Below are 17,439 nucleotides of genomic sequence, written 5' to 3'. Positions count from 1 at the left end.
AAAAAAAAAGCTGTTAGATAATTTACCCAAGGTCACGGGGCAATAAAGTGGCAGAACCTAGATTCATGAAGTCTGGCTCCACAGGCCACATTCTTATCTACTACAGATGCTTAAGAAATGCATGAGGCTAGTTACAGACTGTATTAGCTAACAGGAGAACAAATAACCAATCCCTGCACTCATAAGTTGTTGATGGAAAGACAACTGACACAGCCTTTTCTGAAAACAGTCTGGTATTTGAAAACATCCATACACCGTAACTCAGCAATTCCTCCCCTAGGTATAAACTCTTGAGGTACTAGGATGTATACCAGAAGACATATATACCAGAAGAACATACACAAAAAGGTTTATAGCAGCATTCTTCGTACAACCAAAAACTAGAAAGAACCCACACATACGTCAAAAGATCACAAAGTGACAACAGAAGAACGACTACTTTAACACATGTAAACATATCTTATACAAATAGTAGTTTGTAAACAAAAAAAAGAAAGACTCAAAAAATTACAAACAAGCAGCAAGAGAAAAGCAATTAATTACCTACAAGGGGGTACCCTAAGACTGGCAGCTGGCTTCTCAAAAGAAACTTTGCAGGACAGAAGGGCTTGGCACAAAAGAGCTAAAGTGATGAAAACCCAAGATCTACAACCAAGATACTTCATCCAGCAAAGCTATCATTTAGAGTTAAAGGACAGGTAAAGAGCTTCCCAGACAAAAATAAGCTAAAAGAATTCATCGACATCAAGCCAATATTACAGGAAATATTGGAGGGACTTCTTTAAGAAGAAAAAAATGTATCAAAAACATGAATAAAGAATGGTAATAATTACATATCTATCAATGAGTACCTCAAATGGAAAAGAATTAAGTGCTACAACCAAAGTATAAAGAGGCTGCCTAGAAGAAACTCACTTCAGATTAAAAGACACACACAGACTAAAAGGAAAGGGATGGAAAAAGATATTGCCTTGATGGACCTCGAGGGTATTGTGCTGAATGAAGTCAAGTCAGATAAAGACAAATGCCACATGATTTCATGTGCATGTGAAATCTAAAGAACAAAACTAACAACAACAAAAATGGAAACAAACTCATAGATACAGAGGATATTTTGAGGACTACTAGACAGGAGGGAGATTGGGGGGACAGTGAAAAAGGACAAAGATTAAGTACAAATGGAGAAATACAAAATAGTCATGGAGATATAAAGTACAGCATAAGGAAAATAGTGAACAATGTTGTAAAAAATATGTAAGGGGAAAGAATTACCTGCAGAAGGAAGGGGCCCTTCAGTAGGCAGTGTTGTATTTCCTGACCTGAGTAGTTGTGTCACACACTATAATTATGTATTTTGTTTTATGCATTTTGTAATTTTTTTTAAATCCTTCATTTTTGGTTGAAGCACCTCAATTCTAGCCGAGGCCTTCTCTAGCACCCGGATAGCTGGACTATAAGTACATTAGTACACATATATGTTTATTTCCCAATTTACAAACCAAACATTTACAAAAGCTATTTACAGAAGTTCAAGGAACAAATTTATCAGCCAAATTCTCCTCTGTATTAAATCAGAGAAATGGTCCGTATTTTAACACCTGCAACATCTATTATTCTGTGTGATATGATACTGAAAAACCCAAAGTCAGTCTGTGTAAAACTCCATTGTCCACACTGAAGGTAGAGGCTCTGATCGCAGTGGTATTACAACAGCAAAGCCTTTGATTTCAGATGATTAATACCCAAAAGACAACTCCTAGGTAGTGACTGGGGAACATCTGACACTCATTACAATGGGGGAAAATCCAGGCAAGAACAGAATTGAAAGAAAGAAGAAATCCATTGCAGCCACACTGAATTCGAGATATTAGGGCAAGTTTTTAGTGTTTTGTCCAATAAAAAGTTGGATGCAGGAGCCTAGAGCTCAGAAGAGAAGTGTGGCCTGGTGCCAGAGCTCTGGACATCATCAACCCAAAAGTGGTCACCAAGGTCAAGGACAGGTCCCAAGAAAATGTTAGAGAGGCAAACTATCATTTCTCATTTTTCTCGCATCCCAGTTCATACATCAGTTAACTCTGACAGTAGGCCAGAAGGCATTTCTGAAAGCACTAAGCAGGAATTCTCTACTTTTCAACTCTGTCCTTTAGACTGAATTTCCGGTAAATATAAAATAGCACATTACATATGTTAAAGCTTAAAAGCAAATAACCTTACTATTTGTAAAAAGATCACTGCCTGTGCCTAGATTAAAAAAAAAAAAATGCTTCTCAAGGATAAAAAAGTCATTTAGAGTCACCCAATAGTAATGCTAACTCCCTGAGAGAAAGGCTTATTGGTTAAGCAAATGTCAAGTTAGCACAGAGTTACGCAGCCAGAATAAGGTATTAAAAGGTAATTTGGAGACATGTGGGTTATAGGAATTTTTGTTAATATTGTAGCTGATTGCAAAATTAGAAAAAACAAAGAGAATTAGTTATCACTTAGGCAAGGAGTTCTACTTTTGCTTAACCTACAACAGAACAAAGGAGTCTAACATTTCTGAAGGGTTGGAAAAATTCTAAGATGTTCAGCAGAGTCCGGGTAGGTCTATAAACGGGCAAATTTATTCACAAATTGCCAGAAGGCAAGATTAATAAAACTAGGATTCGCAAATTACATATATCCGTTAGACTGTAAATATTCATAATATTAAATATGAAGTTTTATATTGGCCTATCATCTTCCCTCAACTATCCTTTCCTCCAAATCTATACACGACAATCCCATAATCATTTAATTTCAAATACCTAAAGGTAACTTGTAAAACGCTTTGCTATCCATGCATGTTTTGGCTTGGTGTTTTATTCTGCTATTTGTATATGGTCCACATCCATGCCTGTCACTATGTCTGTCTTCAACCGTAGACTCCTAGAAGTGGGCAGAAACTATCTGGAGCGCCAAGCAGCCATATGAGAAAACTGGAACTAGTGATTTAACATAAAATTATGAGGAAAACACTTGTTTTCTAGTACAAGTACTTGAAGGCACATTTCATCAGATATTCTCATTAAAAACCATCCACAACTGCTCATTATTTCAAGATACCATGAACGACTATCATTTGTTCTTCGCCTACAAAGTACTTACCACGATTCCAATGAAAATGCTCCCCTTTTTTTTTTCCTTAAGATTCTCCTTATTTTCACAGATACACAGAAGATAGCTGGTAGAAGTATCAGTCATTATCTCATCAACATTTACAGCATCATCCAGCTTGACTAAAGGATTCACATGTAGTAATTATTAAAGAAAAATATATGTTACATCCTCATTAATATTAACTGGTTTCTCCTTTAAAATGGTTTATTTTTCCAGGCATTTTTGCTCTAAGAAAAGATCTTCCACACAGCATTCGTTCTTCTGATTCTGATCATAGTTACAAGCACCATAGTCCCTAAGATATAAGGCTCATGAGGACAGACAACTATCTCTTCACTTCCAAAGGGAATACCTCAGACTTTATGTAAACCCAAATGTTAACCCTTTTTACACCCTTGGATGATGCCAAGACTTGAATCCTTAAGAATCCTGTTTAATCCCATAAGTCAGAGCATGAATACACTAAATGAGTGTAAATTACTTCCCTCCTTTAAAGTGTTTAACACCTCTCAGAAATAGCAAAAAAGAGAAAAAAATTTAAGATGTGAGAAAAGAAAACCAAAAAACAGAAGTGTGTGTGTGTGTGTGTGTGTAGTGAGCCCATTAATTAAATTCTCAGAGATCAATGCTGATTTTGGATGAAGTCAGTCTAGGAACAGCCACTTTGGGCATCAGTAGAGCTATAGCGAAGCAAAAGAGAAGCAGAGGAGAATACTATTTTAGGAGTAGGCTTTGAATAAGAGACTCTAGTTCAGGCAAAAGAAACAATAACATTACTAGATTCTTACAGAGCTATTAATGGTGTAGGGTCCACACTTGAGTGATAAGTGTTCCTTAATCATGACATTAACAGAACAGAATAGTCTTCCTAATTTGGGTAGAAGCTAAGCATGTCTCTAAAAAAGCAGTTCTGTAATAAACTAACAGAAATATGACTTTCACATAGTATCATTTAAGATCTTATCCCTACAGCTTTTTATTCCAAGAGACCTGATCTCATCCCATAGTACATATTTTAAAATACATTTTTATCTCATTTTATATATAAATATTTGGTTTTAATAAATTGACAGAATTTTATGACATGGCTATTGAAATCATTTTGCTTTAAGTAACTCAATGAATTTATGAATGAACATAAATGTGGGATCAATCACTGTGCACACTGAGGATTCTTACAGTGCGAAAGCTTCATCTATATTCCATTTTTGAAAAATAATAAAATTTTTATGAAGCTAACAATTAATGAAGATGCCCTACTACTGTTTTATAAGCAGTTAACTGTGTGCTAACTTTGTAGTTTTCTTTTCTCATTTTGAAGTTAAAAAGTTACTTTTTAGGTCTTGTCTTAGGAAAACCTGGAGGAGCTTTATAGGCCCTAAGTACCTAACCACTGCCCACATAGGTCTGGGCAGTGGTTAGGTACTTAGTTACTAAGCTGCCATCATCTTTTATCAGGCTCTCTTTTTTCTTGCTCTTAAAGTATGATGAATTTTACTATGGAATTTTAAAAATGCTTCTTTCTAGCCATTACTAACCCTTCCCTCTTTAATAATACACTAATCAAAAGTCAAAGTAACCATTCCACCTCATCTCATTAAAAAGGTATCCACTCAAAAACCAGTTTTGAAAAAAATGTTATTTAAAATAAATATTTGAAATTTAAGAAAAACATTCCTTTTCAAAAAGATATCTTCTCCAATAAGTGTGGATTTCGTATAAAGAGCAGTCAATTTCCGGGAAAAGAGTGAACTTTTGTTGTCTCCAATGGCCTTTAATGCTGCTGTTTCAGTTTGCTTCACAACTCCTACCTTCAACAAAAGAAAGAAAAATTAAATACCAACATGACAGAAAATTAAAAAAAAAAAAAAATTTGAGATTTTAAAAGATTAATTCTGAAACATTTACCACAGTTTTTTTAAAATTCACCCTAAATATCTAACGAAGATATAATTCTAATAATTATAACATACTCTCATTTCTCTAAAACGCCCAATTCCGAAACCGATTAGAGCCTACCACCTTAAAAAGCACGTTTTCATTCTCTGGAAGAGAAGTCAAAACTGACCTTATATCCCTTTGCCACAAGGCGGCGTACGTGAACAAACAGTCTGTGAGCAGGTATGCTTGCTGTCATAAAGTTGTGATCTAAATGGCAATAAATATTGAGCTCCCGGGCTGCAATCTAAAAAAATAAAAAAGAGAATATCAATAAACTTATATTCAAGATCCCTTGAGTAGTGTTCGTTCGCTTTGTTAAAAATTCATCAGGGTATATACACTTAGGATTTGTGTCCTTCTCTATTTGTATGATATGTCAATAAAAAGTTTAAAATTCATTCCCTGTGTAAAAACCTAAGGTTTAATCTATTTTTGGCAGTTCCCATGGCCTAACTTTGGGGCCAACATCTATATCTACAAATGACTCAGAAAAATACAACAGGTCTTCTATGTCTTTAACTCTATCAAAACTTTAAAGGGCTGACCTCTTCCTGAATAAGGACTGTACAATTCAGAGAGCATGAAACTGTAATAAAGTAAGAATTTGTTAGACAGCACATGCAAATAACTGAAAATTAGGAGTAGCTACAGGCTATGTATATATAAATTACGAACCTACTTGAACAAAGGGCATCTTTGAGGAAGTGAGGAGAGAACTCCCTGGTCCAGTTAGCTAATTCATGAGTGAATGAGTGATAGGAATGCAAAACCAGGCAGTATCACCTGACTCCCTGTCTTCTGGAAAGCACTATAGCTCAGAGATGGCTCACTAGAGCCAAGGAACTCTCATTCCAAGAGGGCAGGAAACATCAGCCTTTACTGTGGTCAAGACTAACTTTGTATTTGACCTGGAGAGAAGGGGAAAGAGCAGCATTCCTTTTCACCATTTCACCTACAGGATGCCAACCACATAGTGGTTCCTGTCCTCAGGAAACAGGCTGTTTCAAAGTCTAACTTCATAACACAGAACACGGCATAATGCCGTCTGAACTAGAAAACACCATTTTCCTGCCACAACAGGATTTCAGAAACTGAAGGAAAAGAAGTTGACAAAGTCTTCACTTCTCATCCATGAGGCATCATATGTGCCACCTCATCACTCTCGGATAATGAAATCCAACCAGGCCTAAAACTATGGAATGATCACAGTCGTCTGGGAATCCAATAAAGCATTATCGGCCATTCTTGCCCTAAACTTGTCCTTAAATGCTCAAATTCACTTCTATCCTTCTTAATTTAGGCCTACATCAAATAACCAAAATTAAACACAAACCCAACCTAAGACTTCTGTCAGTGGCTGGGAGAGTTAATGTGTTCTCCCACTAAGACTTAAGAATGTTCCTGGCTCTAAAAATTTATAAATTTAGGGTAAGCAGAGGAACTTACTTACATTTCAAATTATTTTTCTTGCTTTAGCCTTCATTAGGAAACAGAGATACTTACATGATTATGGTTCACTAACTGATTAATCCAATCAACTTTGATGGATGAAAGGCGCTGAGCTAACACCACAGAGAATAAGCACCGACATTCCAACAGGGACTCCTCATCTCCTTCCCGACAAGTCTAGCACCCATCGATTTTGTTAGCGTTTATTTTGTTTTTACTTTAAATGACAGTATTTTTAAAGGGTAATTGATTACATTCACTTTTTCTTTTCATAAGGTCGGAAATGAAATAAAAATAGTGGAAAATATTTAAGGCTGAACAAAAAAAAACATGAAAGTTTGAAAAAACAACTTACCTCTGCATCTTCCCCAAAGAATCTATACTTATAACCACATTCCACACACAAAATTGCATCTTTTTGCTGCTGCTTCATTTCTATGTATTGTGATTCTAATGGTGTATAGATGCTTTTGGTCCTTTTGTTAGATGGTTTAGAATCAGAAATTTTCTTTAAGTTTTCATAACTTCCATGTGATGATCCAAAATGACTGAGATCAGAAAGTGTCCTGTTCTGGCAACCAAAAGATTTTTATAGTTTAAGAAATACTAATTATAATAATAGTTCCCAGAGAGAGATTGCAAATCTGGCACAAAGTAACAATTGATGAATTTAAGTAAAAGGTTTATAGGAGTACATAGTATATTAACACAAATTTTTTTGTAGGCTTGAAATTTTTTCAAAGTAAAAGACAAAACAAATATGAGCCAAACTAAACTACTGCATAATTAAAGAAAAATTTGAAAGTCTGAACATTTTAATGTTTTATATATTACTTTTACATTTAATTTTATCAAACCTACTGTAATTAACATTTTTCTTTTCATTATTTATTCCCAGATGTGTAAGGCACAAAAAGTAAGCAGGCCTGATCTAGTAGTAAGGCAAAATCACTTTCAACAAGCATGCAAGCAGCTTAAGTTATAATATTTTACATTACCAAGTACAGTCTAAAAGATTGTATATTCCATAAATCTTTATTCAAGAAAGAACGACAACTATAGTTTTGAGAAAGCATAAAGCACAAGGTTACATTTTCAACATTAGCATTCCCACTATCCTTACTTTCCTGTATAAAAACCGTAACTAATTCCAATTCACAGCTTACAGTAAATTCCTTGCTTATGATTCATTTATACAAAAGGTAAAATGAGACAAATTTGTAGGATAAATCCAATTTTTAATTAACTGTCACTATGTCACTGCCAAAATTTACCAGCTCCTTCTGGAATTAAAAATATGGCCTAAAAAACTAGTGACCAACATGGGAAGAAAAAAAGAGAAAGAGAAATGTCCTACATGGCCCAGAAAGGGGAACTCCAGTCCAAGAGAAAACCCAAGAACACGTACTTTACAGCTGCTAAATGTTTAAAAAATTCAGCCTAGCTAGGACGGCAGGTAGAGATGCAATCTGAAAGTGTAGCTCAGAAAACCTCTGAAGATCAGCAACAACACGACAGTAAGGTATGGAGGTGCGGAGAGGAAAAGTGTGTCAATATATCAGACGGGACCAAGTGTTTGCCTTTAATTTTGATGGGGATTTTCTACTTCATTTCCGTGACTTTTATGTAAAATCCAAGAATATTACATATTGGAAAACTTAATACTTAAAAATACGTAGTTCTTAAGGGAAATTTCAAGACCTATCAAGACTTATGGGGTTGTTGACCCACACTAATGGTCCCAGACCACTGGGAATTTAAGTTTATTCAGTAGCTTCTTACCATTCATCTGTATCCTTCCATACCATCAAATCTATCACTTGTAATTATATCCGTGTATTACTTCTAGGTGTCCTTTCTAACTAGTTACTTCTAATTTTCTGTGAATTAGAAATGCCAAATAGGTCACTCTATGCATAAAGTAATAGTAAATAGGCTTTTATGAGGCCCTAGAGTAAATTCTCCAAATAATAAATTGTGAGCTTTAAAAGGCAAACTTTTGGCCTCTATACTTTATGACCACTACACTCTGGTTAACTGCTTCTAAGTATTAGAAGAGATCAAAAATAAGAACCAAAACTCCTTTTTTTCCTGATAACCTAAGATAAGTCAGTAGATCTTAGCTTGGTATTTTTCTAAGGAAAGAATCTATAGCTTTCATTAGATTTAAATCACTTGAAAAAATGTAAAGACTATTTCTTTAATTCAATGGTTCTCAACTTTGACTATATATTAAAATGAGAGCTTTTAAACAATATTCAGGCCCAGTTCTTACTGAAAACCAATTAAATATGATTCTAAGGAAAAGTTCTTGCTATTAGTATATTTTTAAGTTCTCCGGAGATTCTAATTTAATAGTGGCTGAAAACCACTCTTCCGAATTATAGATTTCAATGATGGAGCAAGAGCTAAATTCCCCAAATTCGTGATGATGAAAAACATTAAGAAATCACAAAACAGTAGAAGAGCCCATATTCATTTGATCTACCTTTGAATTTACTTTATATTAACCAAGTTTTGAACTGAAAACATCTACATGCACTGCCTATGGTGACTGTCCAGGCTAATCACAGAAACTTTAAGGAGGACTAGAAGAAATTGTGCTTGTATTAATTATCAACAAAGAATCCCTGAAAGTCAATGGCTCCTGACCCAGGCTGTAGATCAGAATCACCTGAGGCTTTGCCTTGTTTTGTCTTAATACAAACCAATTCACATGATCAGCCAAGTTTGGGAACCATGCCCTGCGTGGACCCACAGAACTTAATACTATTCTGGGTAGATAGATATTCATTTATATAACTGTTAACATACCTTTTGACTAGTTTGAGATTTGGAATCTTCAGAAGAAATTGCATTCTTTGCACGCAGAAGACTGATATCGTCAAAATCAGTACATTTTGGCAGAACCGCAAATCCCTCCTGAAGAGGCTCTCTCTGGACTCTATTTTGAGGAAGGGCGGAATCGCAGTAGAATTCTTTCAACTTTTCCAGAGACTTTAAAACAATCTTGGTCCTCAGACTTCTCTTTGGCTCTTAGTTAGGCAAATCAGAAGAAAATACAATATAGTATTTTGTCTTGTTATGTCAATGCATAACCAGCATAAGCTTTTTAAAGAGAAAGCTTCTCACTAAAGGGATCAACCTAACAAGGGAATAAAGAAACACTGGGCGGAGGTTATGGATGGCATATTGAAACAAACATATATCTAATTTCACTTGGTCCTGAAACTCCTTGCTCTTTTTTTTTTCTTTTTAGATATAAGCCCATAAGGGCAGAGATAAAAAGAGGTAATAATATCTGAAGCTAGAAGGAAAAACCAATGAGCAATTACCAATTTAGCAATACCTGAAAGCAAAATCCTAAGTCAGTAGTGAGAAAACCAAGAACCAATCCTATTTACAATACAAAATGCTTTAAAGGCTCAAGAATTAGGGTGCCAGTACCTCTGAAAATGGAATTAAGGGAGGTTCTAAAATAAAGAGGATTGTTTCAGAGCAATTTGATCCCTAAACCTCTATCCCACTCAACACTCAAAGACATTTGTCCTTTCTCCACATCAACAGAGGGCTAGGGATATCCCGTAAAAAGGCAGAACAGGCACAGCTAAGGTGCAGTACTGTGCCTAAGCCAGAAGAATACTAACAGGAATACAAGCTTACCACATAATGAGAAAATGAGCCACTTCTCACCAGCTCCCAGACCACAGTTCTCTGTCCTCTTGGCAGAAGCTGGGAAGACTTTGGACTGGGAAAAACTTAAAGATACTGACACCAGGGTGGACCAAGGAAACCAGATCACCACCCCAGATACACCTGCTTTCCTGCTTCCACCCCTTTGCTCATGCCAGTCTTTCTTCCTAGAATACCCCTGCCCCCAATTTCCACATGTCAAAATTGTACTCATTTGTCAAGACCCATCTCAACACTACTTTTCCCATGAAACTCTCCAGTTCCCCAGCTTTTCTTTCTCTGTGCTCCTATAACAATGTCATATCTCTCTATAGCACATATCACAGTCTGCAGTTATTTATAAGCAAGGAATCCATAGAAAGGAAACTGTCATTTATTAGATATTTACTATATGCCAGAATATATTTTTACCCTTTAGACTAAACTATAATTTAGCTACTACTAAATATAAGGAAATGGGACTGCACTTATCATCTCTTACTTTCCCTTTCAAAGCAAAAACATTCTGGGGGCAAGAATTGTGTTTTGATCATTTAAAAAAGTTTAAAACTGTTCATATTTGCAGTTAAACCTCTTTTTGGATATATATCTTGTCTCCTGTTAATCTCATAGCTAGAAAACGTATATTTGAATCTCTTCAAACGTACATATTCACCCTCTGTACTATTACTCTCCCCCTTTCAAATGTATATTTGAATCGCTGTTCAAAAGTATACTATAAGTTTGTGTATTATGCAAGGACTTCCTTCCCATGGTTACAAAAATACTTTCCCAGGATGGGGGTGGGGTGCAAATCTTGGGAATGTATTTATGCAAAGAAAGAATATCTAAAACTGACGTCAAAAACTGAGCTGAAGTAGCCAGTGACTCCTATGCCTGGTGGACGCTCCTCTCTATTCTTCCCATTACTGTTTTAAGTAAACTGTAAAGTTCATATTTCAAAAACTTACATGTCTCTGGCCTTATTTCCACAAACTTCAGAGTTCATTTGGCCAGGTCTGGAGCAATGAGGACCTAAGGACAAGGACTCTGGGTGGTGAGATCCCCTGAAGGCTTACTTTCAAGCCCTCTTCCTCACCTTCCTTCATGGCCCTACTCCCACCACTGCCAAGGAAGATTCCACCATGAAGCTTCATTCCTGAGCTGCTGTCAGTTCAGAAAGGCTTACATCAGTTCGAGTATGTAAATAATGAAGAAAAAAGCATTTTCTGTATTCCCTTATCACAAATTCCCTAAGGCCAAAAACTAGAGAAAACTCTGCTCAGCCATCTATATATCCAACACCACCTCTAGAAGTCTAGTTGCTCAGGAATGATGGTTTTATCCAAAACCTTTCAGCACACAGAAAAAGCAGCTCCATATTAAAAAAAAAAAAAAAATGGAGGTTACCAGTGGATAGGGGTGGACAGAGAAGGTAGATGGGATGAAAGGGGTCAAAAATGTGGTGACAGAAATCTAACTATGGGCTATGAACACACAATGCAAAATATATATGCCTTATTGTTGAATTGTACACCTGAAACTTACTAGATTTCATTAACCAGTTACAATTTTAAAAAATTATATAAATAAATAAAATTTACCAAAAAAAATGGACAGGGTAGATTTACACATCCTGACATTGAAAACTATTCAAAATGTTCAGCTAAGTGGAAAATATAGTTGCAAATTAGTATATATAGCATAACTTATAAAATATTAACTAATTTGTAGGTCTATGTGTGTGTAAATAAGATCCCTGAAATATACAGTACCCCCCAACATTAGCAGTAGGCCTCAGTGAAAGGGAGGGATTATGGGGTCTTTCACTGTCTACCTGACACATTTCTGTATTGTTTGAAATTTTTACAATAAATATGTTTCACCTTAATAATCAGGACAAAAATTAGCTAGTAGGAGTAAAACAGAAAACTGGGCAACTACAGCCAAGTTGCAAAACTCCAGATCTTACCTCCTCTCCCCCAACCTCCTATACACACCACCACCACTTTTGGAGGGGCCTCTCCACTCAAGCACAATAGAGGCCTTTTCCGCAAAGGAAAAAAAATGGCACTACTCTCTCATATCTTCCTCTGCCCTCTGGATAATCTAAGAATATCAGAGCCATGACTGGAGAGAATGAAAAATCATTGCCAGAGAGAATGAAAAATCATTGCCAGAGAACTCACCAGGGTTCCTAGACATTACTGAATCACTTTGTCCATCCTTTTCGTGGGCTTTCTTTGCTTTCTTTTTAAAGGGCCCATCATTCTCTAGTGGTCTCTTTTTACTTCTGTCAGTTTCTGCAACCTATATCAGGAGGGTTAAAAAATGATGTGTTATCTCTAATCTCAAAATCTGATGAATGCAAAATAATTTAAACCTTACTTTTGAATGACGGCGAGGTCCTAGCATCCACCCTTCCTAGAATCATGAACTCCGAGCTCTGAAAAGACCTATGGATGAAGGTTTTTACCATCATCAAAATCAAGGTGGAGACTGGCAAGTCACAAGCCTCAGCATCTCCAACCCTGCTATAATTAATTAGAACCAAGACGGCCACCTTTCTTTACAATCAACTTGAATTACCCTACTTACATACGTTAAATAAAATAGCTTTAAGAAAAAAAATACTTATAAAAGGTGAAATTAGACAATAAAAAGAACATCATTTTGGGGATGTTAACTGTAATTTATGTTTTCTGTTCACCCCTTTAAGATGCCATAAGGTTATGAATATTTGTTGGCAGGAAGCCCATCAAAAACTTAAGTCTTTCACCAAATATCCGCGAAACGGTGGCTATAAAATAAAATCTTGGTGAATTCATAGTCAAAATTCTGAATTTTGACTATGGTCAAAAAATAGAAACAGGAGAGGAGCAATAACTCTACAGAAGAAATATAAATTAAAGAAAAAAGGTTTTGAAGTAGCCAACCTGTCATCCACATTAAAACTTATAGGGTGGCTAAACGCCAATATGCAAACCCTTTCAACATCCTCAGTTTGAGAAATACCATACTAGGCTTTTCCCTGTGGCAGTGTCTCTGGCGAGAGGGCGAGGACGCACACACTACTACTTATTTACTCAGTTGAAGGGTGGCAAGCAACAGGAAGGATCGAATGACTAAACCATCACAACTGTACCGTCTTAAGAAACTTTATCCACCCTAACTGTATAACGGACTTTACAATATGAACTACAAGAGATGTAGTCACTGGGAAACTACACAATATGACTGCATTTACCGGTAGTGGGTTGAAATGGTGAACAATGCTTTTGCAGCCTTAAAAACCAGAGATTTAACAGCAGTTTTTGTCTCGTCGCCTAACAGAATCCATACAAATAAAATAAAGCTCCTCTTCAAACTTCAGCGGGGCTTGGGAAGGGTGGGAAGACATTGGTTAAAGTTGTATTCTTTGCCCACAGGCCCCTAACCTCATCAGAAAGACTTCTAGTCTCTAGTCTGTCATCACGAACCTGTGTGATCTTGGCCTCTAGTCTATTACCCCAAGGGGAAACTACAATCTTTGAATTACACTTAAGATGGAGGGCTAGCTTTCCCGCCTTCACGGTCCCGAAGCCCGCCACTTTCTCTTCCAGCACCGCCTCGGGGCTGATTCTCGCACGGGCCCCGCCTCCTCCCGCTCCACCCACAAGCGCCGTCCCCGCCCACCTACCCGCCCCTCTTTTTTTTCACCTTGCCCCTCCCCCTCTCCCCGATGACCCCGCCCCGTCCTGAACGAAACTCACCAACCGTGGCAGCGACGGAGGCGGGAAAGTGGACGCGAGGGGCGCTGCGGAGTCGGAGTCAGGGTCCGTCTTCTCCGCCGCACCCGCTGGGGAGGAGGTGGATTTCAGGCTTCCTGTAGCGTGGAAGAATCTGCTCAAAACCGCTTGCCTTGCAGGAGCTGGGCCAGCAGAAGCGAAGCCGCCATGGGCCGGCTTCCGGCGCGGCATCTCAGCAAACGGAGTGACAGCCCAGAGACCGGGCCGAGCCGGGGGCGCGAGCCCGCAGCCGCTGTTCTCGTGTGTGCGGGGGCGAGCACGTCGCGACCCAGACGTGCGCCGGGGTGGAGAGCGGGCCGGGGGCGGGGTGTCGCCTGCACAAATGGAATCGCCGGGGTGGGACGGCCACAATTGCGCGCCAAATTTAACCGGGAGTTCTGGTGTTGCCCGCGAACTCGGGTTTTTACTGTCGCCGTCATGGTTCGTTCGCTAAACTGCATCGTCGCTGTGTCCCAGAACATGGGCATCGGCAAGAACGGAGACCTGCCCTGGCCCCCGCTCAGGTACCTGCCGGGCCCGGGCGGGTTGGGCGTGAGTGGACAGGGTTGGCACTAGCTGCCCTTGATCGGGGCGTAGAGACGGGGCTGCGCTGGGCCGACCCTCCGCGCGAGAGTGGGGTTGGACTTGCGACCTAAGCCAGCAGGAGCTGGACCTGAGCTTCCGCCGCCGCAGAAACCGAGAGACCAAGTTATTGACTTGTGTCCGGCTCCTGCTGCCACGCGAGGCATTTCTCCCGCGGCACCCTCAGAGCAAAGTCCCAGTCCTAGAGACCCCAAGCACACCGTTTGTCTGATGGTTAGAGCCTGAATCCACACGATAACGTTCTGAGTAACTGTTTCTCTAACTTGTAGGAATGAATTCAAGTATTTCCAAAGAATGACCACAACCTCTTCAGAAGGTAATGTGGGATTTTTAGGTGATTGAGGTTCGCGAAGTGTGTTGCTTGAGTAAGCTTACCAGTCCAGATTTTACTTAAACGAAAAGTTTTCTACATTAACCTGGGACCTTTTGTCTTACTATTGATCTGTATGCAGTTCCCAAGGTTTATTAAACTTTTTTTGGCGATCTTTGAAATTTTATATGGGCGCGTATACAATTGAGGTATTGAGCAGAACTGGCAGCTAGGGAGAGGCTGACACGGCTGGGTGACTAGAGGAGACCCTTGGAATAGCCGCTGGAAGATAAGAGTGGAGAAGATATAAGTCCTTGATCTCGATTTGGATATCAAGAAGTTAAAGGTGATGCAGGAAGGCGTCAAGGATGAACTCTCAGGATTTCATTTTAAGAGTCTTGGTGATATGGAGAATAAAGGAGTGGAGAATAATGTGCAATTGTAACAATTGTGAGGTACCTGTAAGATATTCAGGCAATAGTACTAAGTGAATTGGAGACATTGGAGAGAAGAGGATAACCAAGGAAAAGAATATGGGGTAACGGGATACCCATTTAAAACCTAAGATATGTATATTTGGTTGTAGGAGGAGAAATAGCAGAGTAAACAGGGAAAACAGAAAGGAGCGTGTGCAGCATAACTTTCTAACAGGACGGATACAAGGTCCTTGGACTTGACACTTGGGTTACTGATAAAGACAAGATGGCAAGAGCTTGAAGCTAAAGAATTGACATGAACCACTCCATAGAATCCTAAGTAGTCTGGTAATAGGAAGCAAAATATGAGAGAATGCTTAGTCTTACTCCTTGCAGTTTGTAAATATTAGTTTTTTGATTAAATAAAATCAAGTTAATAATTCTTCAAGAAAACAAACACATGCTCTCATTTTGTTAGTTAGAACATACCAACAATCAGAAATGTATATGTTTCTTTGATCCAGATATCTCAAATCTTTTTCTCCTAAATAATCAAACCAAAAATGGAAGCTATGTTTATAAAGTTTTTAAGGAAAGAGGCACAAATTGAAAGTATGTTAAGCTAATTAAGTGTAACATTCAGCAATTATCTTTAAAAGTATGACTGTTAATATAAATATGAATAATACTATTAAATAGTTAAACAGTACTTTTTAGATATCAAACATTGTTCTAAGTCTTCATTATTTAGCTAAAGGGTGATTAATGGTAAATTTTGGTAAAGCTGTTTTAAATTTTAATTTTTTTAAAGCAGAGCCACTAGATGTCAATATGACAATTGTGTATACATACAAATATATGAAAATATATATGTATATTACCAAAATATACCTATTCTTTATGCGATTTTGTAGGTAAAAGGAATTTGGTGATTATGGGTAGGAAGACCTGGTTCTCCATTCCCAAGAAGAATCGACCTTTAAAGGACAGAATTAATTTAGTTCTCAGTAGAGAACTTAAGTAAGTACTGTAACATAGATTCACTACAAAAAAATAATGTACCATTTCTTATGGTAGAGGTCAATGTATGATAAACAGTATGAATGTAACTATTGATGAAGCTGCTTAATATCACAAAGATGATTACAGAAAATGAATAAGTTATTTATGCCACATGACAATAACTTCTACCTAAGTGATTGATTTTATCACCTGGAAAAGTTAGATTAAATCTCATTGTGGTAACAATCACAAGTTTCCTTGAACCATTATTCAATTCAATTCAGTAAGGTCAGATGTCAGCTCTATAATATAAATAACATTTTTGAGCCTCACATAAAATCAAAATACATATATATGTTTTGGGACTTGCCAAAATTAAGTGATTATCCCTTCTCTAGACCCAGTGCTAAATTCAGTAAAATGTAAATTTTAAGATGGGCAAAAACTGGTCATAATCTTACTATTATTCCTAGTTCACCACAATACCCAAATAATATTTGTGTCCTTCACCCTGTGTCTGCAGATTAAAATTTTCAAAGTATTGAAATGGTCCTAGGGAAAAGGAAGTATGTCCAGTTGGCCTCTGCTCAGAATTTTTCTGTCCTTCAAGCTAACACTGGAGTTGATAGTTCCTGATGCCTGGAAATCCCCTGTGAATTTAGGAGTAGGGGATAGTAAATAGCTTTAAGACTGTCTTTGAAGTATATTTCATGCTTTGACCTTCACCATGGCTTCCATTTCTTTTATTCCACACGTGATATATCCTCATTTCTATATTTTTTATTGTTGCTTACATTGATCCTAACCCACTAAAATATAACTTCCTGAACCTCAGGGTTTATGTGTTTGTTTGTTTGTCTAGGGGTGGGGAGGTTTGACCTGAATTAGACTTTAAGGGAAAATTTGGGATTGCCATGGTAATTGTTTCTTAAATTGTTAATGTAATCATTAAAAAAAAGAATGCAGTATCCTAGGAGCACTACGCGCTTGCAGGAAGAGTAGAAGATACCTATAATATCTGACAAGGAATTGCCTTACACAGTTGTGGGGGCTGACTAGGGAAGTCCAAAATCTGTAGGGCTGGCCATCAGGAAAGGGAGGCTGGAAGTCTTCAGCAGGGGCTGAAGCTGATGGCTGCAGG

General features: G+C 37.7%; 2 protein-coding genes across 7 annotated transcripts in view; one reads left to right on the top strand and one right to left on the bottom strand.

Moving 5' to 3' along the window:
* MSH3 (mutS homolog 3) overlaps positions 1–14,194 on the bottom strand; it is a 125,231-nt gene extending 111,037 nt beyond the window's left edge. The window contains exons 1-8 of one of the 3 annotated variants that reach the window (XM_025047666.1): positions 13,953–14,087; positions 12,589–12,656; positions 12,390–12,510; positions 9,343–9,563; positions 6,884–7,099; positions 5,207–5,323; positions 4,832–4,949; positions 3,127–3,272 (exon numbers count right to left, since the gene is read on the bottom strand). In XM_025047666.1, the coding sequence (XP_024903434.1) occupies positions 3,127–3,272; positions 4,832–4,949; positions 5,207–5,323; positions 6,884–7,099; positions 9,343–9,563; positions 12,390–12,510; positions 12,589–12,615 (966 nt within the window). In that variant the 5' untranslated portion in view covers positions 12,616–12,656; positions 13,953–14,087. Of the gene's footprint in view, positions 1–3,126; positions 3,273–4,831; positions 4,950–5,206; positions 5,324–6,883; positions 7,100–9,342; positions 9,564–12,389; positions 12,511–12,588; positions 12,657–13,447; positions 13,624–13,952 lie in introns of those variants that run through there. The other 2 variants (XM_006913187.3, XM_025047667.1) reach the window with 2 other exon arrangements.
* Positions 14,103–17,439, top strand: part of DHFR (dihydrofolate reductase) — a 21,077-nt gene continuing 17,740 nt past the window's right edge. Inside the window, exons 1-3 of one of the 4 annotated variants that reach the window (XM_015590438.2) lie at positions 14,103–14,491; positions 14,840–14,886; positions 16,211–16,316. In XM_015590438.2, the coding sequence (XP_015445924.1) occupies positions 14,136–14,491; positions 14,840–14,886; positions 16,211–16,316 (509 nt within the window). In that variant the 5' untranslated portion in view covers positions 14,103–14,135. The remainder of the gene's footprint in view (positions 14,492–14,839; positions 14,887–16,210; positions 16,317–17,439) is intronic. The other 3 variants (XM_006913186.3, XM_025047669.1, XM_025047668.1) reach the window with 3 other exon arrangements.

The sequence above is a fragment of the Pteropus alecto genome, unplaced genomic scaffold, assembly GCF_000325575.1.
Source record: "Pteropus alecto unplaced genomic scaffold, ASM32557v1 scaffold20, whole genome shotgun sequence".
NCBI lineage: Eukaryota > Metazoa > Chordata > Mammalia > Chiroptera > Pteropodidae > Pteropus > Pteropus alecto.
Note: the sequence above shows the minus strand (reverse complement) of the source record. Positions and strands in the feature narration are given on the sequence as shown.